Source organism: Neofelis nebulosa, chromosome 9 (assembly GCF_028018385.1).
Source record: "Neofelis nebulosa isolate mNeoNeb1 chromosome 9, mNeoNeb1.pri, whole genome shotgun sequence".
Lineage (NCBI taxonomy): Eukaryota > Metazoa > Chordata > Mammalia > Carnivora > Felidae > Neofelis > Neofelis nebulosa.
In genome coordinates, this window is record NC_080790.1 from 7,436,909 (window position 1) to 7,461,029 (window position 24,121).

Genomic DNA, 24,121 nt, shown 5'->3' on the forward strand with positions numbered 1-24,121 from the left:
TGTAGTAACGACATGAGGAGTTTTATTTTCTTAACACTTTCGTGTCCTTAAGGGTTGTGTGAGGTTTCCCCTGGACGAGGCAGGGGTATCATCTTTCTCTCGGAAACCGGCTGAACGTTTTCTGCTTTAACAAAATAACGACATAAACTTGTAAACACTTTACATCATTGAATTCAAGGCCTTGTCCTTGAATAACATTTTAACTTCTCTTAAAAGGAGTGTTTCATATTATTAAAACAGTAATGGCTGTCATCTCTGATCAAAAGAGAGGATTGGGGCTTGGATGGGGCAGAGCTGTCACTGTCAAGGTCCTGGTCCATCCCTCAGGGGCGGCTGTGGGAAGGCTCCGTCGGGCCGTCCTCTGGCTCAGCGGGAAGAACCTCCCAGCCATGGAACAGCCCATCAAAGGCTCTCTTGTCGAGTAATAAAAGTTCATGGCAACATCCGCCTGCCGATGACGGCAGCAGGCCCGTGGGTCTGGGGACGGTGCCAACGGGCCCTTCGTCAGCTCCCGAGATGCTCTTGCACCTTGCAGGCGACGCCAGGGAGGTGGTAAATGCAGCAAGCTGAGACCCATCCTGGTTTCGGCCAAAGCTGACGTCGCCCCCACGTGCCCCTTTGTTCTGACGCCCTTCTACCTTCTACCCGGTGGGAAGAGAGTAAAACAGTCCCGTCAGGCCGTGGTCTGCCGAGGGCGGGTGTCCCTCAAGACCTCCTACAGGTGCACAGGGGCGCCCACCCTCAGCAGGCGGGGGGGCAGCCCTGTGCCCCAGCGGGTGGCGGAACAGCAGGGATCACGGAAGCCTGGAATTGTCTAATTCCAGACTGTCAGGGCCAGAATGCCCGGAAGAGCCCCCAGGACCCACTTTCTGGAGAGGGAAACTGAGGCCCACAAGGGGAAAGTGGCTGCAAGGGAGTGCAAGAGGGAGGATCAGAACCGGGGGCTCCAGCTCCCGGCCCTGTGCTCCCCTCTGTCACCCAGGCCCAGCACCAGGAAGGAAGGTCTGAAGCTTAGACTCAATCCCTCCTACCCCAAGGGAGGCTGGGGCCCCGGGGGCCTGGGTCTCACCTGGGAGCTGGTTAGAAATGCAGACTCTAGGCCCTGCCCCGGGACCCACAGAGGGCAGCCGGAGCCGGTGAGCCGGTGAGCTGTCCCCAGCCCAGACAGAGAGAGGGCCATCGGAGAGGGGAAGGACCTTGTAGGCAAGCCCTCCCCGGGGACTGAGAGGAGCCTCGGGGAGATCTCCCGCCCACGCACCTGTGGGGCAGCCCCGGGGTCTCTCTTCAGGCCATGGTCGGCACGACGGACCCCTGGAGCCAGCTTGCTGGAAGCCGGGTCTTTTGAAAGAGCCGGGAGTAACTGCGTGTTGGAGGGGGCTCGGCTCCAGCCAGAGCCTGGACAGGGGGAGGTGAGGCGCCACCCCAGTCGGGTCAGGTGGGACCGGTGGCAGAGGAGGGGCGGGGGCGGGGGGCCTGCCAGGCCTCAGCGACAGTATTCCTGCTCGATGCTGGCCATCAGCGCCTCCTCTGAGTAGTCATACGAGACGGCGGGGATGTCCGACTGCCCGTCTGGCCTCCCGTGGCTGCCGTCTGGGGTTCTGTGGGCCGGAGACACGGACAGGGTGTCAGGAGGTAAGATGTCACCTTCAAACTCGTCATCTCTACAATGGCCCCTTCGTGGACTCCTGATCCGTCCTCAGACCCAAACTGAAAACCTTTGTGGGATACCTTCTTAATCTTTTACACGAGCAGGCCTCTGCCTACTGCTCTGGCTTCGTTGCCCATGACATTATCCGCTAAGACCTCACTTCCCCCTACTTACCCAGGTGAGGAAGCCAGCGGCTGGGAAGTTTAAGGGTCAGGGCCCTCAGGGTAGAAGGGCCAGGGTTCAGATCCCAGCTCTGTCACTTACTAGCTCTGCGACCCTGGCCGAGGCATTTGCAGCTCTGAGCATCAAATGTTTTCCCTCTAAAACGGAGCTATGTTCAGGGGCGCCTGGGTGGCTCCGTCGGTTCAGCGTCAGACTTCAGCTCGGGTCACGATGTCACAGTCCGTGAGTTCGAGCCCCGCGTGGGGCTCTGTGCCGACAGCTCGGAGCCTGGAGCCTGCTTCGGATTCTGTGTCTCCCTCTCTCTCTGCCCCTCCCCAGCTGGCTCTCTGTCTCTCTCTCTCTCTCTCTCTCAAAAAATAAATAAAAAATACAATACAACAAAATAAAATGGAGCTGTGTCCGTAGGCATAAATAATATCATGTGCAGACAGCGTGTGACACTGAATCGTACACGCTGCACAGCCCCTCGCGAATGTGACTGCAGACATCCGTTTGCCTGACTGACGCGCTGGGCCCGCGCCCTCGGGGGTCACACAGGAGGTGCGGCATTCGGACAGGACTGGACGCGGGAGAAGCGACCACAGTCAGACCCTTGTTCCTGCTACCCAGCCTTCAGAAAGTGCTTCCCTCCGGCCTACCCCTGATGGTTCACCCCCTGACTTTCTGGACTTTGTAGGGACTTTGGGGTGGTGTTCGTTGTACCCCAAACTTCCCTTTCTTTCCGGCCGCTCCCCGGTCGTGTCGCGGGGACCTCCCACCTGCCTGCCGGAGGCTCGCTGCTGTGCTGGAGAGGGAACCCGCACTGCCCTGCCGGTCGGAGGGCTGGGCTGGCTCCCCGCTTCCAGGTCCGTTTCCCCACCTGTGAACACAGGTGGCCGGGCTGGGGGCTCTTCAGTGGCAGGTGCAGACCGGAGCCACCGGGATCGCCAGGCTTCCCCTCCTAGGGCCTCAGCTTCTGTGGCCCAATCCCCAGAGACCTCAGGGGAGGCCGGCCGGCCGTGTCCACAAAGCCAGCCTGACCGGCCCAGCCCTGATGCTTCTACACGTCTCCGCCCTCGTCCCTCAGAAGGACGCAGATGTCATCAAGGATGATCAGGTTTCGGGGGTCAAAGGTTTTCACGTTTGGTCAAGGCCCCCGTGGCCCAGGTTTACATCAAACAGGCCTTTCCAAGAAGCATCTGTGAGACGCCTACTATGGGCCCAGTGCTGTGAGGGACCGGGGATGAGTCAGAGACCCATCCTGCCTTCCTGAGGCTGGGCGAGGGTATAAGCCCACCTGTCCTATGTAGCTGCTACGTTACAGGTCACAAGTGTGGAGGCTGGGTGGCAATCAAGGAGGGAGAGACACCAGCTTGATGAGGACAGAGGGGAGGGAGAGATTCGGGGGGGGGGGGATATATTTTAACCGGGCTTTGAAGGATTTTGCTCATCAACATTTTATTACAAAGACTTCCAAGCATAGAGAAAGGTTGAAATTGTAGATTCAACGATTAAGTAAATACATTTTTTTTTTTTTTGCTGTATTTATCACAACATCCACTTCATCTGATTTCTGCAGGTATTTCAAAGCAAACTGCAGATGTTAGGATATTTCTCCCAGAAATGCCACTCTGACAGGTTCTGACAGCAGAGCTGGGGGTGGGGGAGGAGGCAGGGAAGGAAGTGTGGCCACCGCCTGCCCCAGAGAGCTGCATGGGGGGGGAGGGAGTGGGGAGAAGGGCCACAGAGGGCCCAGAGGCAACGGGAGCCACAGCAGGTGTGGGGCAGGAGACCTGCTGCTCACTCCCCGAGGGGGTTCTCCTCAAAGGCCCCGGAGCCCAAGTTTGGGGACCAGAGGCAGGCTGCCGCCTGTCCTGACCTTGGGGAGGGTCAGCGCCCCCCCAGAGCTTGCCTCTGTGACCCTGTCCTCCTTCCCGAGAGGCACCGGGGCAGGCCGACAGAGCCTGACAGGGCCAGCGAGTAAGTAGACTCCTGGGGAAGGTGGGGATGCCTGAGGGGCGTCCTGGAGTGCGGCCTCTTCTCTCGAAAAGAAGAAATAACGAATTCATTCGTGGCAGAATTTAACCCTTCTAAGTTGAAGGGAAACTGGAGAAAGTCACGCTAATTCTCTTTAAAATCAGTGGAAATATTCATCCAGGACTGAGCTGTGGGCGGTTCGTTCCTGGGGACCCATAGGCAGGCCTGTCCCCATGCCCCCAGGTCCCCAGGTCCAAAGGAAAGAGCCACATGCTCGGGCGCCCCCCGGGGCAGGCGTTACAGTGGGACATGGTGTCCCGCCCCAGCTCACGAGACCACACCCGGCTGCCAAGCACGAAGCCCACTTCCTCCAGGCAGGCAGAGCCGTGAGAAGGGTTTGAAGGAGGCCCAGGGCTCTCTGTGATGCTGATAAGGCTCTGGGCCTTGACTGCTGGTGCAGGGGTGGGGGTGGGGGTATGTGCTCTCACCGCTTCACCCTCTACGCCAAGTCGGGGTCCCAGCAGGCACTTAGTGCCCTCTCTACAACCCAGACCTTCCCGCCCTCCATGCCCTCACTGCCCTGTGCCCAGATGCCACCTGCCTGCACACGGCGTCCTCGGCTAGAGAGGCTGCTCTGACGGCCCCCTCCCCTCGGTGAACTCCCACGTGCCTTCAAACCATTGTCGTCGTCCCCAACTCCTCCGTGAGGCCTCAGGCTGCTCCTGTCCCCTCTCTGACCTCCCCTAAGCCCACTGCCTGCACTTTTTTTTTTTTTAAAGAATTTTTTTTTTAACGTTTATTTATTTTTGAGACAGAGAGAGACAGAGCATGAACGGGGGAGGGTCAGAGAGAGGGAGACACAGAATCTGAAACAGGCTCCAGGCTCTGAGCTGTCAGCACGGAGCCTGACGCGGGGCTCGAACTCACAGATCGCAAGAACGTGACCTGAGTTGAAGTCGGACGCTTAACCGACTGAGCCACCCAGGCGCCCCCCACTGCCTGCACTTCTGAAGAGACCAAGCTCCTCCGGGAAGGACCCTTGCAAACGTGTGTCAGATAAGGGGCCCCTGGGTGGCTCAGTCCGTTAAGCAGCTGACTTCAGCTCAGGTCATGATCTCGCGGTCTGTGAGTCTGAGCCCCATGTCGGGCTCCGTGCTGACATCTCGGAGCCTGGAGCCTGCTTCGGATCCCGTGTCTCCCTCTCTCTCTCCTCCTCCCCTGCTCAGTCTCTGTCTCTCAAAAATAAATAAACGTTAAAAAAAAATTTTTTTTTTTTAATGTGTGTTAAGTAAGGGAAACCAGCAGGGTTCTTGCCCTGAAACCATTTGGAATCAGTAAGAAAAACAGCTGTTAAGCCCAAAGTTTGACACTTGTCCCCACCCATGGTCCTGGATACCACAGTCACCCACATGCCAGTGACAGGGCGGATCACGGTCATCAGACTGGAGGTGAGGAAGCCAGGAGGGCAGGGTCGGGGGGGGAACAGAACAGGGGCCCAAAGTCATTGCCTCCTGCTGGGCTGCTGGTCACTCGGCCCAGAGCCAGGCGGGATGGCCTGGAACAGAGAAGGCCTGGGGTCCTCAGCTAACCCTACAAGGGTTTTAAAAGCACTTTCCCGAGAAAATTGTAATGCCATCACAGGAGACCCATCTGTCACCCCTTCAGGCTATAAACTCCTGAAGGCTGAGGCCGCGTCTCTTCCACAAATGCGCCCCTGCACACAGTTTCAGAGCGAACGAGCGAGGTGGGGAATGCCCTGGATGACCTGGGTCAGGCTGGCCTTTCTCAGGAGGAAGATCAACAACGCAGCTGGGAGGCATAGGGCTTCTGAGCTCCTGTGGCTGGGGCCCCCCTGTAAGGACAGGGCCGCATCTGGACGGCGACCTGTGAGCCACAAGGGCTCTGCGGGCAGCTGGCTGACACAAGAACCTGTGGCTTTGGGGACATCGGCGGGGCGGGGGGGGGAGGGGGGGGCTCAGTCGTTTAAGTGTCTGACTCTTAAGTGTCAGGCCATGATCTCTCAGTTCACAGGATCGAGACCCGCACGGGGCTCTGTGATGACGGTGTGGAGCCTGCTTGGGACTCTCTCTCTCCCTCCCTCAAAGTAAATGGCAGAGGCAACGAGCTGGCCCCAACCTAGCACTTACCCATAGACACTGCTGCTCCCTGGGTGGTTGTCAGCACTCTGCTTTGAGGACACCTGGAAAAGGACAAAAGGAAGGAGCATCAAAATGTTGGCAACGGTGCGCCCCGACTAACGTTCTGGCCACCACCACGTTCAACCAGGGACTAGGCAACCCAGCGTCGAAAAGTTGCCCTCCCGCTTTCTAGTTCCGTCCGCTTATTTCACAGGTGGGAGGGCTGAGGCTGGGGGAGGGGGCGACTTTGCAAAGCTCACACAAAGCAACTCCCTGCCTCCCAGCCAGGTACCCCCGCTACCCCCCCATCTCTCATCTCCAGGGGTCACCGTCCGCCGTCCTCTCTGCCCGGCCAAGCTGTGTCTGTCCCAAGACAAGGGTGCATGGACACGTTGCACAGCTGTGTGTGGGCTTTTCCGGGAGTCAGTGCCTCGCCCCATAGGTCGCACACAGCTTTAGAACGAGCCTGAACACCTGCTCATGCAAGTCTTCCCCCGCCCCCCTTTTTTTTTAAAAAGAGTCCTGACCACTCTTGGTTCTTTGCATTTCCCTATATATGTATGGAGATCAACTTGTCATACTTTATGGGAAGAAAAAACCTTGGGGATTTTGTTGGGTTTATATTAAACTATGGATCATTTGGAGGGAACTGATATCTTCTCCATTCATTCAGGGCTTCTTTAATTGAGTCTTTTTTTTTTTTTTAAGCAACTATTTTTTAAAGTGGATTTATTATTTTTTTCTTTTTGAGAGAGAGCAAGAGAGAACGGTGGAGGGACAGAGAGAGAGGGGGAGAGAGAATCCCAAGCAGGCTCCACACTTGGGGCTCGATCCCACAAACTGTGAGATCCTGATCTGAGGCAAAACCAAGAGCTTGACTGACTGAGCCACCCAGCGCCCCTCGTTTAGTCTTTGAAGGAATTTTTTCATTTTCCCTGTGGGGACCATGGATGTCTCTTTTTAGACCAGTTCCTAGATGGTTGGTGTTTGCAATGCTATTATCAACAACATCTTTTTGTTTTTATTTTTTTAAATTAATTGTTTTTTGAGGGAAAGAACACGACTGCATGCAAGAGGGGAGGGGCAGAGGGAGAGAATCTTAAGCAGGCTCTATGATCAGCACAGAGCCTGATGTAGGGCTTGATCTCATGACCGTGAGATCATGACCTGAGCTGAAATCAAGATTCTGATGCTTACCCAACTGAACCATCCAGTCGCTCCATCAACATCATCCTTTTTTTTTAATGTTTATTTATTTTTGAGAGAGAGAGACACAAAATCTGAAGCAGGGTCCCAGCTCTGAGCTGTCAGCACAGAGCCTGACATGGGACTCGAACTCATGAACCAAACTGTGAGATCATGACTTGAGCCGAAGTCGAATGCTTAACCAACTGAGCCACCCAGGAGCCCCTACGTCATCTTTTTAAAATAAAATTTTATTTTATATCTCTTGTTGTTGCAAAAATATAACAGAAATTTATATATTGGTGAGGGGGGTGGTCAGTGAACTTACCAATTCACTTGTTAATTTTAATAATCTACTTAGAGATTCTCTTTGTATTGTTTTTGTTCCCATTCACATTCTCTGGGAATAATGGCCATTTGATTTCCCCCTAACCTTTCTGTACTTCTGGCACCACATGGAAAGAGGTGATGATAACAGCCATCTTTGTCTTGCTCCCTTATTGAAAGGGAAAGTTTCTATTGTTCCACAGCATAACGTCTGCTGTGGTTTTTTTTCTCGAGCATTCTTGATCCGACCCTCATCTGGCTGCTACGCTCAGGGTCATTTCTCCAGTTCTGTCTTCCAGCTCGCCAATCTTCTCTTTGTGTCTGTCTAATCTCCCGCTAACCTGTACCTCGGGACCTTTAACTTTGTTTATTCTAGCTTCCATTTCTACAAGTTCTGTTTGGTTCTTTTTCAAATATACTAGGTCACTTTCTCTAGGCCCTTGTCCTTTGCAGGTATTTTCTTTAAACAGAATAAACATAAATTGATTATAACCTGTGCCTGGTAATCCAAATAACTGAGGTCTTCACTGATCTATTTTTTCAAGATTTTATTTTGGGAGCACCTGAGTGGCTCAGTTGGTTGAGCATCCGTTCGACTCTTGATTTGGTTCTAGTCATCAATCCAGGGTTGTGAGATTGAGCCCCACACTGGGCCCCGTGCTAAGTGTGGAGCCTGCTTAACATTTTCTTTCTTTCCCTCTGCCCCTCTCCCATGCTCACACAAGCTCTCTCTCTTTCTCTCTCAAATAAATGAAATGCAAAAATTTTTTTAATTTTATTTTTAAGTAATCTCTACACCCAAGGTGGGGCTCAAACTCACAACACTGAGATCAAGAATTACCCTCTCCACCAACTGAGCCAGCCAGGTGCCCCTTCTGACTATTATTTCTTCTAGTTTCCACTGGGTCCCTTGCATAGTTGTTTTTTTTTTTTTTTTAACGTTTTATTTATTTTTGAGAGAGAGAGGGAGAGAGCACAAGCAAGGGGGGGCAGAGAGAGAGAGAGAGAGAGAGAGAGGGACAGAGTATCCAAAGCAGGCTCTGTGCCAACAGCGGAGAGCCCGACGTGGGGCTCAAACTCACCAACAGTGAGATCATGACCTGAGTAGAAGTTGGACACTCAACTGACTGAGCCACCCAGGTGCCCCACAGTCGGTCATTTTTTTTATGGTTTGCTGCTCATTGTCCCTGGAAACTTCTTTGTGAGTATCCTCTGAGGCTTAAGAGTAAGATGACTTTTTCCAGGCACCTCAGGGGCATTTCCAGTCTGGGACCACTTGAGATTAAACCTATGCATTCAGGCCTGGTATAGGGACCTTACTTATTCTGCAGACATTGGGAAGGTTTAAAGGTTTTGTGTTTTCGTTGTAATAGTACAGCAATTGTGTTCCTCATTCCATGATCCTACACTGTGAAAAGAGAGGACTTTGCTTCCATAGGAAGCTGTTTATATTCTCTCCACATTCTCTTTCAAAGCCCCCCTCCCTCCTCTGAGTCGGAGATGTAATCACACGGATCAATCATTCAACAGCCATTCACCCAGCGCCCCCAGCGTGCCCAGTGCTCTATCAGCTGCCATGGAGACATGCACTCCACGTTCTTGAGGTGCTGGCGACGTCACTGGAGAAGTGAGTCTTAGACACATTAAACAGCTGGCAATATGTGTAAGAGCACAGAGACTGTGGGGGTGTGCAGTTGGATAGTGTGGGCATGTGGTAGTCAAGGGCATGAATTTTGAAAGAGTGATAGACCAAACCCTGCCCTACTAGCTATGAGGTTGTGGGTGGTTTTCCTGACCTTTGCTTTTCTTTTTTTCTTCCTTCCTTCCTTCCTTCCTTCCTTCCTTTCTCTTTCTTTCTTCCTTCCTTCCTTACTTCCTTCCTTTCTTTCTCTTTCTTTCTTTCTTTCTTTCTTCTTTCTTTCTCTTTCTTTCTTTTAATGTTTATTTATTTATTTTTTATTTTTTTTAACGTTTTATTTATTTTTGAGACAGGGAGAGACAGAGCATGAACAGGGGAGGGTCAGAGAGAGGGAGACACAGAATCCGAAACAGGCTCCAGGCTCTGAGCTGTCAGCACAGAGCTTGACACGGGGCTCGAACTCACGGACCGCAAGATCATGACCTGAGCTGATGTCGGCCGCTTAACCGACTGAGCCACCCAGGGGCCCCAATGTTTATTTATTTTTGAGAGAGATAGATAGAGAGCTAGTGAGGTAGAGGCAGAGAGAGAGGGGGAGATAAAGAATCCCAAGCAGGCTCCATGCTGTCAGCTCGGAGCCCGACGTGGGGCTTGAACTCTCGAAATGTGAGATCGTGACCTGAGCCGAAACCAAGAGTCAGACGCTTAATTGACTGAGCCACCTGGGCACCCCTGGTTTCCCGTGTGAAACGCGAGTTTTCTGTGAGATACTTTAGGGTGATTCCAAAGCGCCTGGCATTTAGTAAGTTCTCAGTATCAGCTATTATCGTTTCTATCATCGGACCGATGCTGTATTCTATACTGTCGTCTAGTTATTAACCTGTTGACGTTACTTAGTCCTCCCCAGCAAGAGTATCAGTTCTCCCAAGTTTACAGCTCTCCAAGCTGGGCACACAATAAACACGAAATATTTCCCAAATTAAGTTGTATGTCAAGTTGCTGGGTTGTTATAATGTTGAGTTTAAAATCTGTACAGCAGTCGGCATAGTCGAGTAAAAATAGCATTAATACGGAAAAGGGTTCAATTCTCAGTTCTGCCATTTAATAATGATATGCCTCCGGGTGGATTGTGAGGCTCTCTGGGCCTCAGTCTATCCGTCTGCATAATGGGGACTTACCCACTTACCCATTATCCATCCGGCTCATCCTTAGTGTAACACCCACCCTATCGACGACCAATAAGTATCCGAACCAACGTCCGATCTAGAGTGACGTCTGACAAAGCCCCCCTGGAAGGTAATTGGAGCACATGAAGAGGTTGGCCCAGGGAACATCGTGGTCTTCAAGGCGTAAGGAGAGGGTCCAGTACGACACGTTGTTCCCGGAGAAATGCGTTCTGACATGTTCCTTGGGAAACGTCCGCGGTGGGAAATGGAAGGAAGCACGCACTGGGTATGTCCTGCCAACCCAGGCCCTGTGGGGGTGGGCAGTGGACGGCCAGCCAGCTCCAACGCATTGTCCGCATTGTTCTTGCCCGCCTGACGCTGTCTGCAAGTGGGGGCCGGCCGCATGGCAGAGGTGCACAGCCCCGTCTCAGGGGTACCCCAAGGGGTACCGCTGCGGCTGCTGGTGGCTGGTGATCGTGCTATGGGGGAGCCAATATCATGGCACGTTTCTTTGAACACTCATTGTTGCCTCTGGGGGGTATAAAGATGAAGAGGAGACGACTCCCACGTCAGCAGGGAATTCACAATAGGAAGAGGGACAGAGAGTGGGGGGCGGAGAAAGACAGAGGACAGGAAGTGATACACACATACACTACTCACACACACACTTACCTCCGCTGCCTCCCGAAGCCACCCATCCCCTCTCAGAGCAGCGCAGACTATCCAAATGCTCTTTTTGGTTGAAAAAAAAAAAATGCTTTATTGGCGTAAAATACACATAGCCTAAAATTTACCATCGTAACCATTTTTAAGAGTACATTTCGGTATCACGTACATTCATTGGGTTGTGCGACCAATCTCAAGAGCTCTTTCCATCCTACAAAACAGAAACTCGGGCTCGTTAAACAACTCCCGGTCCCTGTGCACATCCCTGGTAACCACCCTTCTATTGTCTATGAATCGGAGTGGCCACCTCATTTAAGAGGAGCCGTACAATATTTGTCCTTTTCTGTCTCGCTTATTTCAGTTGGCATGTCTTTGAGTTGCATCCCTGCTGTAGCATGTGCCGGAATTTCCTTCCTTTTCAAGGCTGAATAATACCCCGCAGGACACACGCACCGTATCTTGCTGATGCCTGCTTTGGATTCTCTTGGGCACGTCGGAAAGTTCTCGTTCATATCGGTACCAACCTGCCTCCCTACAGCTTTCAGTCACTGGGCCCGCGTGCATGCTGAGAGACGCCAGAGAAGAAAAGTAGTACTTTTTTACCCAACCACCCTGGAGCTACTTTTTATGGTATCATCCTGTTTGGACGCTTGTTCCCTCTTGTCAGCTTCTGGAACCAGCTTCTGTTGTCACCTGCTTTGGCTTTCCCCTATACCCCCCAGACTGTGTCATAGGGTTGTTACAAATGTAGTTTCTCCCATCGGGAGGGCAACGGAGGGTCAAACCTTCGCAGGATCAGCCTGACGGGGACGCACTGCCGGCCACGCAAGGCAGCGACGACGCGGAACCGCATCCGCCACGTGAACACCATCCCCCACGTGAACCGCACACCCTACGGCGGGGTTCGGAAGGAAGGTCGTACTCTTGCTTTTGTAATTTCCCTGATGGCTCAGCCCTGTTCCACCTGCTTAACGTTTACCGAGGCTTCCTTCTGTGCCTGCGGTTTGAACGCAGGGTCCTTTCCTTGCCAGTTTGTTTAAGCCTTTAACTTGACTCTCACAGGCGGACTGGGTTAGATGCCCTCCCAGAAACACAGCTTGCAGAAGCCGCCGGGGAGTTTGGATGAAAAGCAAAGACACAGCGGCCCCTGCCGGCCGCTCCAGACCTAGTGCAGCCACGAGTTCCCGCCGCCTGCCAGCTGGCGGCCTGCCACCCCTGGGCCAGACGGACACCGGGACGGTGGGGGGGGGGGGGGGGGGGGGGGGGGCGGTGGGGGACCGTGGCGCCTGGGCTGGGGCCGGCCGTGGGAACTGGGCTGAGCTCAGCGGAGCGCGTGAGTGCGTATGGGCGGGAGGGGGATGTGTCATCACTCGAGATCTTACCGAGGCTTTGAAGAAGCCAGAGCTGACGGAGAAGCAGAAGAGAGGAGGAGGAAGTGAATAAGACGGCCTCTTGCAGTCTCCTCAGACTCTTACAACTAAGGGTTTTCGAGAAAGGTGAGGGATCAATGGTGGATTTTTAGAAAATCCACTGCAGCTTTTATTTACCAAAATGTACACATTCTGCTTCTTTTGTTTAGAGATTCCTCCCCACTAAGTCTTCATGTTTAACAGATTTGTATGTATATATACATACACATATCAAGGATGCGGTAATTGACATAGAACAAGCCACAGATGCTGAAAGAATTCAATTTGGTAGGCTTCGACAAGTGTATACCGACCATCATCGCAGTCATGCCCTCTGTGGTCCCTCCTTCCCTCCGCTGCCCTGCTGTCTCCAGGCAACCATCGATCTGCTTCGAGCGCGCACCCATTTTCTGGCTTCTTTCATTCAGTATAATGATTCTGAGATCCATCCATGTTGTATCAATAACTCACTCCCTTAAAAAAAAACAACTTTTTTTTTAAGGTAAACTCTACACCCAATGCCGGGCTTGAACTCATGACCCTGGGATCAAGAGTCATGTGCTCTACAGACTGAGCCAGACAGGCGCCCCAATAGTTTACTCCCTCTTGCTGCTGGGTAATATTCCACAGCACGGATAGACTTTCCCCTTCTTCGTTGGTGAAGAATTATTCTTCTTTGAAGCTCACGTTTGTTTGGTTGATTGGGTATTTTCTGTTTCATTACGGACATTGGAACACATGCAGTAGAGAGAACAGTGTAGGGGAATTCCTGGTACCCGACCTCCCGGCCTCAGCCATTTCCAGGGTTTTGCCCTCGGGCCCAGCCCTCCCACCGCCAGCGGGCGCTCCTGTCCCCACACAGCCCCTGTCCGCCGCTTCCCAGGCAGCAAACGCTGCGGGCCACGGTGGGCTCTGCAGGAGACCTGTTCTGCATTGTTAAAATGACAACCAGACTTTTTCACAAAAAGAGGTTCAGACTCCGAGACCACCAGTCCTGGAGCCCCCCCCACCGCCACCCCCCTCCACGAGGCCCCGCCTTCCGGAGCCCCCACCTCCCTCCACGAGGCCACGCCTTCCGGAGCCCCCACCTCCCTCCACGAGGCCACGCCTTCCGGAGCCCCCACCTCCCTCCACGAGGCCCCGCCTTCCGGAGCCCCCACCTCCCCCACGAGGCCCCGCCTTCCGGAGCCCCCACCTCCCTCCACGAGGCCCCGCCTTCCGGAGCCCCCACCTCCCTCCACGAGGCCACGCCTTTCGGAAAGGGTTTCCGGAGAGAATGAAGGCCAGGCGGCGCCGGAGAAGCTAAAAGGGGCGGAATTGGAGGAAAATGATAATAAATTGTATTTATATAGCCTTTTATCACCTTATAAATCACACTCACGTACGTTGATCACATAATTATAAACACCGAGGGCTTGGCTAGACCCACAGATGGGCTACAGTTGGGCCTGTTGCCCACCCTAGGGTCCTCCCCCGCCCAGCCGGTGTGTCCTTGCACCGGCAGGGAAATGACCTGGCGAGGATCTTGGGCCTGCCGGACCCTTGGGCAACTCCCCCTGCTGAGCCCCCGAGGCCTCCGCTGTAAATGAGATGTGGGCCTCATGGTCTCTCAGGACCCTTCAGTGCTAGCAATCTGATCCTCAAACTAAAGAGACTACCGACGTTGGCCGTCGGAAAAAGAGTCCAGAGGCCACCTTAGCTGGTGGCCTTGGGCTGGGAGCTACCTTCCTTGCCGGTCACGGGCCCCTGGCATTGAGAAACGCAAGAACCCCCTGTTCTGCCCCGGCCACTGCTGGCCCTCCTTCACCGGAGCGCAGGTAGGGCTTGTCCCACGCCCAAATCTGAATCACCTGTCCCAGAAAGTCTTCGCCAGCGCCCCCCGGAGGTCATGCACGCTGCGCGACACCCTGCCCACTGCATTCCTTCACCTCTACGACCAGCGCTCAGTAGCAATTGCTGAGGCCTGGCGGCGGGCCAGGCGCGGCGGGACCGTGCTCTCAGCCCTTAACACAGCTAGCCTCCCCACCCCCACCCCCGCCCCGCCGCCCAGCACAGCAGCCAACAACCTGCGACCGTGGAGGGAGGGAGCCCTCTGGGGTCATCCGTCCTCCCCGCAGCTCCAGGCACTGTACCTCTCACGGTTTGAGATCTCACTGTTTTTGTAGATCCCCTGAGGGACAGATTCTTCTTTCAGTGTTTGATGTTCTCCAGACTTAGCACTCTTCTCTTCCAATCCACAGGCTTCTCCGCTCCCTCCCCACCCCTCTCCTCCCCGCCTTCCCCCCCCCCCCCCCCCCCCAGACTGCCTCGGCGGGCGGCGGCGGCGGCCCGTCCACGGGGCTGTCTACACTGGTTGTGAATTTCTGACAGCCCGAGGGAACCTGTCTGACTGGCACATAATTTGCACAACAAAACCTAATTTGCACAACACTGAGCATCATTATCCACTCAACTACACAAGCCAGAAGCCTTGGAGCCCGTCTAAAACCTCCTCTACCTTTGCTGGTCACGGCCACGTGTCACCTTGTCTTCTCCCACCTTCTCTGACCTCGATTAGTACCCTCCTATCTGAGCTGTCCTGCTTCCTGCAGTCTCCTCCTTCCCTCCCTCCTGCCGCCTCTGACTTTTCTGAAGCGAGGCTGGCAAGGAGGCTCGAGAAGACAGTGGTGTCTCCAGGGAAGGGAACCCAGGAAAAGGTGGGGACGGTAGAAGGGAAACCCTATTTTCAGGGCACCTTTTACATTTTTTTCTCCTGTGCATGTATATTACCTATTCTGGTTTTTAAATCAACATTTTAAAAAAAATGTTTATTTGTTTTTGAGAGAGAGTGAGAGAGAGAGGGCACGGAGGAGGGGCAGAGAGAGAGGAAGACACAGAATCAGAGGCAGGCTCCAGGCTCTGAGCTGTCAGCACAGAGCCCGATGCGGGGGCTCGAACCCACGAACCGTGAGATCATGACCCGGGCGGAAGTCGGACACTTAACAGACTGAGCCACCCAGGTGCCCTGACATTTAAATATAATAAACAACAGGAAACTTCTACCAGCTTCCCACTGCCTACAAGTTGAAGTTCCGTCCCTCAGCCTAGAAGGTCATGAAATCCTGACCCAAAGCCATACGGTTGCCTTTTATGCTGCATCTGGCCTCACCTTGCTGTCCAGCCATGTTGGGCCACAGGCCATTCTCCTACAGCACCCACATCCCTCCGGGTTTTTCTACACGCTGTTCCCTCTGGATGGAATGTTCCATCCTTTTCCCACTGCTGGAAAACTCAACGGATCCTTTAGAACCAACTCGGGCATCAGGTCCACTGGGAAGACCCCTCCCTTAGACGGGATTATCTGACTCCTTGTGTGTCTATAACACCCCCTCCGTGCTCCCGCTGCACGGCTTCCATGCTGAAAGACGCTTGTACGTTTACACAACCCTCCACAACAGAGTTATGACATTTTTGGGGTCAGCACTATGTTTTACTCTTTAATTAATCCCAGACTGATCAAATACCACTTACTACGACTTAAATTTGTGTTCTTTGCTGGGACGCCTGGGTGGCTCAGTTGGTTAAGTGTCTGACTTTGGCTCAGGTCATGATCTCATGGCTCATGAGTTTGAGCCCCACATCAGGCTCTCTACTGTCAGTACAGAGCCCACTTCAGATCTTCTGTCCCCCTCTCTCTCTGAGCCTCCCCCACTTGCATTGTCTCTCAAAAATAAATAAACATTAAAAACAAAACTAGTCCACCAACTGATGAATGGATAAAGATGTGGTTTGTATATGCAATGGAATACTACTTGGCAACGAGAAAGAATGAAATCCTGCCATTTGCAACAATGTGGATGGAACTGGAGGCTATTATGCTAAGTGAAATAAGTCAGTTAGAGAAAGATATATATTTTCATTCATATATGGAACTTGAGAAACTTAACAGAAGACTATGGGGCAAGGGAAGGGGAAAAAATAGTGTCAGAGAGAGGTAAACTATAAGAGGCTCTTAAATACAGAAGAGAAACTGAGGGTTGATGGGGGGATGGGGGAGAAGGGAAAATGGGTGATGGGCATTGAGGAGGGAGCTTGTTGGGATGAGCACTGGGTGCTGTATGTAAGCGATGAATCACGGGAATCTACCGCCAAAGCCAAGAGCACATTGTAGACACTGTATGTTAGTTAACTTGACAATAAATTATAATAAGTAAATAAATAGGTAAATAAATAAATAAATGCCATAAGTAAATAATAAAAAACTATATAAGGCTGCTGTCAAAAAAAAAAAAATGTGTTCTTTGCTATAGGTTAGGTCTGAAAGCAGACAGAGGGTAAGTGTCTTCAAAATAGTGGCTTTTTTGCCAAAAGTCTATCATATTACCCATCACTTTTGGGGTTTTTTTTTGGGGGGGGGGGACAGGGGCAGAGGGAGAGAGAGAGAAAGAAAGAGAGAGAGAGAATTTTTAGCAGGCTCAAGCTCAGCCCGACATGGGATTCAATCCCACGACCCTGGGATCATGACCTGAGCCCAAATCAAGAGTCAGATGCTCAACTGACTGATCCATTCAGGCATCCCATTACCCGTCACTTTTTAAGTCTCTCTGTGAGCTACTTTCCAGCCATGAAATTAGTTTGATCGCTCGTTCTCACCATCACATCCCATAGCAGCTGTGAACCAGAATTACTCTGAAGTCCTGGCTGATGGTAATAGACAAGATTGACCCTGGTCTTCCTTTGCTAGACCAAAATGGAGCCTTTGCAAAAATGGTGGAAGGTGGATTCATTCACCCTAACTAGAAGACATTATTGGCCTAGACCTTCTTGTAAAAAAAAAAAAAAAAAAAAAAAAAGTGCTACATTTGCAGCAACAATAAAGTTCCCAGAAAACAAACCTCCCTAGACCTTGAGCGACCCAGATTTATTAGGCAGGGGAGGACAAAGCCTGAACCATAATCTGGTAGCAAAGGTGCTGAATTTATGTGCACTGGATGGGAAGCAAAATTTCCTCTTTGAGGGTGCCCTTGAATTTTATTAGCGCACTGCATCTCAAACGCTTCACTTATCTGGCCCATTCTGGGATTGAGATTTTATGGCCAATTCAATATCCTACCAGAGCCATCCTTGGCTATCCACTATCGCTGCTCTGTAAAAAGAACCCTCCTGAAAGCGGTGACTACACTCTGGCTGCTCGCCTCCCATTCCCCACGAACCACAGCCCATCGGGCTTCCCCCACTGCCCTCCCCCAGGGAACGAGGTCACCCGCTCAAACACCAGCGCCCGGGACACAGGCAGGTGCCAGCCGGCATCGTTGTAAGCAGTGCCCTGGTCGAAGTTCCGAGCTCCTCTCTTCTGCCAAGTCCCACACTCTTGGCTCCAAACCCCACCTCTCCCCTGAGCGCCAGGCTCTTACAAGGAGAGGGACCCCAGACCTGTCCCTTCCATATTTCCACGTCAGCTGACAGCAGCTACATCCTTCTAGCTGCTCAAACCAAAAACTTTGGGGTCATCGTGGACCCCTTTCTTTATTTTGTTCACTGTTGGACTTAACACGATCAGAATGTTAGGGGAGGTTTTGTCTATTTGTCTATTTGGTTCACTGATGTACGACCAGCACCCAGAGCAGTACCTAGCACATGAACGTGCTCTAATAGTATATATTGAATGCATGGGTCGATATTAGATGGTACATTTCCCCAATTAATAGAGCACTGAGTGGCAGAGATACTGCTGCATTTTTAAAAATTATAATTTGAGGGGCACCTGGGTGGCTCAGTCGGTTAAGCATCCGACTTCGGCTCAGGTCATGATCTCGCGGTCCGTGAGTTCGAGCCCCGCGTCGGGCTCTGTGCTGACAGCTCAGAGCCTGGAGCCTGTTTCAGATTCTGTGTCTCCCTCTCTCTGACCCTCCCCCGTTCATGCTCTGTCTCTCTCTGTCTCAAAAATAAACGTTAAAGGGGCGCCTGGATGGCTCAGTCGGTTAAGCGTCCAGCTGCTCAGGTCATGATCTCAGGGTTTCTGAGTTCGAGCCCCGCCCAGGGCTGTCGGCTGTCAACACAGAGCCCACTTTGGATCCTCTGCCCCCCTCTCTCTCTGCCCCTCCCCTGTCTCACTCTTTCAAAAATAAAGAAACTTAAAGAAAATTAAAAAAAAAAAAGAATATTATGCAGCAGTATGAGAAGCTGGTTATGAGATTAAGTATAAAAATTCAAAATAGAATATTGTCATTTCAATGATGTCAACACAATGCCACCAGGACCACTGCAGTAGCCCCTCTATGTAGATATATATCCTTCTATGCCTCTATAGAGAAAGAGACATATGTCATCTATACAGATATATATGATTGATTGAAATACTTCTTCACACTTCATTTTAAAAATTCCAGCTTTAGAATATGACAATACTTCATTCCTATCCAATAACCTTAACTGTATCAGGGAAACAGCCAAGAATTGAGAAAGAACACAAAAAAAGAGAACTTGATCAACTGAAGTAATCGCCACCAAGCCCCGTGCTTATGTGATTCCACCCCCGAAGGGCAGGGCCCAGAGAGGGCTCCACCAGGTCAGGGGATACAGAGAGGCTGTGACAGTTGCCAGCTGACTGTGGACCAAGGCAGAGACGCATCACAGGTATCACAGCTGGTGGGGACACCTTGATAGTAAGGGTACAGGAGCTGTCAAGAGTCTGATCTCTGCTCTGCCGTAGCTGTGTGGCTTTAGTTAAGTTGCTTGACCTCTCTGTGCCTGTTTCCTCTTTCCCATCCGTAAAAATGGATGATGCTAATGTTAAAGATTAAAAGAGTTCATGCATGTTTGGGACCCCAGTGCACATTAAAATATTAGCTTTAACTATTCTTGAACATAGTCAAATGTAATACATAATATTCAGGATAATGGTTCAGAGATAGTGTACATAATTAGCCTCCAAGAAATTCTAATCAACAGTGGGTAAAATTTTTATTTTTATTTATTTATGTTTTTAGTGTTTTTATCTATTTTTGAGACACAGAGAGATAGAGCATGAGCAGGGGAGGGGCAGAGAGAGAGGGAGACACAGAATCCGAAGCAGGCTCCAGGCTCTGAGCTGTCAGCACAGAGCCCGACACGGGGCTCGAACTCACGGAACGCAAAATCATGACGTGAGCCGAAGTCGGCCGCTTAACCGACTGAGCCACCCAGGCGCCCCAAGGAGCTTTCTTACAGATCGAATAATCTGTGATTCTAGGATCCACTCAAGAAATATTTATGGCACAGAGGATACATATAATCCACATCCATAAGAACAACCACTGCTGGCTGATTTTACCTTTAGGTACCTCTGGACCGGATCTCCCCTTCAGCCCCCTGGCTGTCCTGCTTCGCCCAGGACCTGCTCACCAGACCACTGAGGCAGCCCCCAGCTGGCCATTTGGGCTCCAAACTTGCTTGGCCCAGCCCCTCCCACAGCTGCTTGTGTAATCTTCCCAAAACACAGATCACTCTGCCTACCCCTTCAAAGGCACCCAGAGCTTTCACGGCAAAGTCTGAACTCCCTCCCATGGGAAAGTCCTAGCATGACCTATGACAGCATGGCACGCACCCTTTGGGACCTCTTCAACCCATGTCCCCACCACCCACAGACTGTGCACCGCCGACCCCGCCCCCTCGCCTCTGCACATGCACTGGGGTTCTCTCTGCACAAATGTCCTCCTCTCCTTGGCTCATTTGCCCGGCTCATGCCACATATCCCTCCAGATTCGGGTCCACTGCTGTCCTTCTGGAGGGCCACCCTGGCCTCTCCAGGGGGCTCCTCCTGTGGACTCTTTATGCAGGTCTGTCTCTGCTTTTTGTCGGGTCTCCCCCCCCCCCCCACCCCCCACCCCATTAGACTGCGGATTTCTTTCAGGCAAGGACCGAGTGCCTTCCGTGTCCGCTTTGGCACCTGGAGCGGTGCCGGGCACACAGAAATGTCTGCAAGGGTGAGTGAGGCGGCCCTGCACCCCGAGACTCGCTGTGATGCTCAGCACATCAGGGGAAATCCATGCTTTTTGTTTCTTTCCCCTTCTCACTTGGGAAGTTTCCACGGCACCGGAAGACGGAGCGCTAAAGGACTGCTTCCATGCTGTCTCAGAATTTCCCCCCAATTTCTCAACTGTGTGGCCATCTTCAGGGTTATATAACTGAATGGTGACGTAGTCCTGAAGGAATCTCGTGAACTAATCAAGTCCCACCTACTACGGCTCACTTTGGGAGGATGCAGGGGACGGGCCAGAGGACCCGGAGGAAGTCGCCATGCACTGTCTGCCTTGAACCGTTGCTCTTCCCCAGCCCTCATGGGGGCTTTTTCAGGGTTCTACTGTTTGGTGGCTGCCCGGGAAGACCCCTTCCTCGCGTCCCCCCCCCCCCAGTCCCCTGCCCCACGGTCCCCAGCAGTTAAGCAAAGCCTGTGGGGGCTCCGGGGAAGGGGGTGCTGCCTCTGGCGTCCTCCCCAAGCCCAGGAGCTGATAGTAAAGGTCTTGTGCATTCTGCTCTGCTGGAGCGAAGACTGTTGCCAAACCGGAGAGCTCGTTTTTATTGTTTTTCTAGAACAACGGGGCTGTTGTTACAAGTGTGCTGGAAGACAGGGTCGGGAAGCCAAAAACAGATCCCACAGCATCGTAAAAATAGCCAGTAGCTTGGGAATTGCTTGACTAGCAAGGCAAGGACCTTGATGTGTCTGACGCGGGGGGCGTTGGAGAGCCACCGTTGGCTACCGGTCCCACCACGTTAACAGCCTCCTCTTGAGACGGGAGCCCTGGCCGGCTCCCACCGGGGCTGGAAGGAGTCTGGGATGCCGGGCTGTGAGGGTGCTCGCACGGCTCTAAAAGCCAAGGAAGGCGAGCTCTGGCCGGAAGACAGCCCGGGAGACGCTTACCTGCCAAAGGGTGTGTACTCACCCCCCCACCCCCCCCCACCCCCAGCTCTTCGAGGCTGCTCCCGGCACGGTCACCCCAAACTCCAGGCAGTGAGACCAGCACCCGGAAGAGGCAGAGAGGGAGACGATCGGGGCGGGGAGGGGGGTCAGGCAAGGAGAGGCCCCGTGATCGGCAGAGACCTCGGAGGCATTCGGAGACACGGAGACGGTGGGCGACCCTCGAGGCAGAGGGGGGGCAGGGCACCGCGGGCGCGGCGGCGGGTGGGGGCGAGCACGCGGCTGGGGCGCTGGGGGGACAGGGCGCGGCCCCAACGGCTCCGCGGGCCCCGCCGACACTCACCGGGCTCCGGGCGCCGGCTGCGGGTCGGGGCCGCGTCGGGCCCCGCGGGGCCGGCTCGCCCGGGCCCCAGGCCGCCGACTCGGCCAGCAGCTGGTCCAGCAGGCGCAGGGTCTCGTCCCCGCCGTCGGGGGGCGCCGCGGGGCCCGGGTCGGGGCCGGGGTCGGCCGCCCCCTCAGCCGCCTCCGCCTCCCGGGCCTCCTCCGGGGCGGCCGCCGCCGTCGCCGAGACCAGAGGCCGCGTCCCTCCCTCCGAGGCTGCCCCGCCGGGTCCCGCAGGCCGGCTGTCGGGGCCGCGCAGCCGCCTCAGGGCCCGGCCGCTCCGGCTGCTGCCGCTGCCCATGGCGCCCCCGCCGCCCGCCGAGCAGGCCCGTCTCCCCGCAGGAGCGCGGCCCCGGGGCGGGAGCGCGGCCGGGGCGGGGACGCGGGAGGGGGCGCGGCCGGGGCGGGGGTGCGGGCCCGGAATAGAGGGGGGCGGGGGGACGCGATCCGGGAATGGGGGCGGCGACTCGGGAGAGGGTGCGGCCGGGGGATGGGGGCGCGGACCCCGCGGCAGGGTGAGGACGCGGTCAGGGTTGGGGGCGGGGACTCGGGAGGGGGTGCGGCCGGGGGATGGGGTCGCGGACCCCGCGGCGGGGTGAGGACTAGGTCAGGGTTAGGGGCGGGGACTCGGGAGGGGGTGCGGCCGGGGGTTGGGGGCGCGGACCCCGCGGCGGGGTGAGGACGAGGTCAGGGTTGGGGGCGGGGACTCGGGAGGGGGTGCGGCCGGGGATTGGAGGTGCGGATGTGGGCCTGGGGATGGGGGGACTAGAGGGGCGGCCGGAGGACCGGGGTGCAGATCCGGGCTTGAGGGACGTGGATGAGATGCGGGGATGCAGACCCGGGCCTGGGGGACGCGGAGGTGGGGGGCAGACTTCGGCTGGCGCGGATCCGGGCCGGGGGTGAGGGGTCCAGACCCCGAGAGGAGGGCCAGAGCCAGGGGCGGCCGGGAGGGAGGCGGGGGTGCGGCCCTAGCCCGTGCGAGGTGGTGCGGAGCCAGAGCTGAGTGCGGAGCACTGGGGTAGGGGGTGGAGGACATCGGAACGGAGCATCCCTTCCTCCTCAGTCGTCGTCTTCGGTTCCTCCTCCCGCCTGGGGTCGGGACCCCCTAGCAGGTCCGCCTGCCGGGCTCTCGCTCCGCCGCCCTCGGGGCACTGAAACCACCAGGGCGCGGACAGGCCTTGGGGAGAACTTGACTGGGTTTTTCGTTCGTTTATGGGAAACACTCCCCAGGCAAACGCTCAGCCAGGCCCGCGAGAGGAAGTGATGAGTGTAGGGAGGTGACATCACAGCCTTGCCCCACCAGAGCCCACCATCCCTCAATGGTTCACCCGGGGGAAGGGGTACAAACACCCGAAGGTTGTGTAAGATGATGAGCAGGGCCTCGCACCTCAGTGGCCCCCCAGCCTCAAATCTCCGCCCCTCTCCCTCCCGCGCACGGAGGGACCTAAGAGGAGACTGAAGGAGCGAAGAAGGGAAGATCCCCATCCAGCCTTTCTTTGAGCCAGCGAGCGAGCTCAGCGGCAGGCAGGGGCGGGCCTCGGCTTCCCGCCCCTCCCCTCCTGCCCCATGCCTGCGCCCGAACGCTGCCCCTCTTCCAAAACCCTCATCATAAAGAGTAATCACTGTTAGGAAAGGAAAATTACAAAAAGGGGGAACAGAGAAAGCATCCTCTCCCCTCCCAGGAAAAAAAAAAAAAAAAAAAAAAGCAAAGGAAATACCAATAGGTACTGACCGTTAATTCTAGCTTTTGGTCATTGGCTAAATAAAAGAAAACGCTTATTCCGAGTGAACTAACCCCCCAAATAAGGGCAGGAGACTCCTCAGAGCTGTCTCCTTCAACCCCAGGGATGTTATTGTTGGTCGTGCCTGTGTTGGATTTACTCTTGATTCCTTTCTCTCTTTCCCACTTACTTAAAAACCCAACTTTTCCAAAGTAAGTGAATGCCAACATCGTGAGCCTTGCTTACCCATCTTGACTTGGAGTCAACTAGAATCCTGACTTGAGTTGCAGAACGATTGGTAAGATGAAATTTAGGCTAACCTTTCCCAACCACGGACTTGAAATGTTACTGTTTTATCACTCCAGGAGTAGGGATTAAAACTTCATGCCGGAGAAAATGGAATAAACATGGGATTCAAGTCCATATCCATTTGTCTTATTCTCAACAGACCAAAGAAAGCTTTCTAACTACCCCCCCCCCTTTTTTTTTGACGTGCAGTCTTAACCATCCAGATGTGGGAGATGGGCCCAATATATCATTATTTAAACTCATCTGGGTGTTCTAAGTCCACAGATGTGTCTAATTTGGAAGCTATTGATTTAAGCTTTCTCTTTAAGAAAACAAATTTCATCTTGAAACTCTTTAAGCCTGGAGAAAAAAAAAAAACATTCAGAGGGAAAAGGACATTCTCTTGAACTAAGTTCAACTAAGATTAATCATCTAAAGGAAAACATGTTTTACTTCGGCCCAAGTAGAGTCTAGTCATGTGACTCATAGTTTAAATACATCCAGAGGGGCGCCTGGGTGGCGCAGTCCGTTGAGCGTCC

The 24,121-nt window shown here is 53.8% G+C and overlaps 1 protein-coding gene and 1 long non-coding RNA gene across 3 annotated transcripts in view; one reads left to right on the plus strand and one right to left on the minus strand.

Annotated features, from left to right (window-relative positions):
- Positions 1 to 22,006, minus strand: CYS1 (cystin 1). Its single transcript, XM_058682523.1, has 3 exons — positions 21,536 to 22,006; positions 5,935 to 5,987; positions 1 to 1,598 (listed from the first exon to the last, which is right to left on the minus strand). Exons 1-3 carry the CDS (start codon positions 21,872 to 21,874, stop codon positions 1,484 to 1,486), a joined length of 507 nt encoding a protein of 168 aa, XP_058538506.1. The 5' UTR covers positions 21,875 to 22,006; the 3' UTR covers positions 1 to 1,483.
- LOC131484343 (uncharacterized) overlaps positions 21,339 to 24,121 on the plus strand; it is a 12,510-nt gene continuing 9,727 nt past the window's right edge. The window contains exon 1 of one of the 2 annotated variants that reach the window (XR_009248177.1): positions 21,339 to 21,403. This is a non-coding gene — a long non-coding RNA (uncharacterized LOC131484343). Of the gene's footprint in view, positions 21,404 to 22,288; positions 23,593 to 24,121 lie in introns of those variants that run through there. The other variant, XR_009248176.1, reaches the window with a different exon arrangement.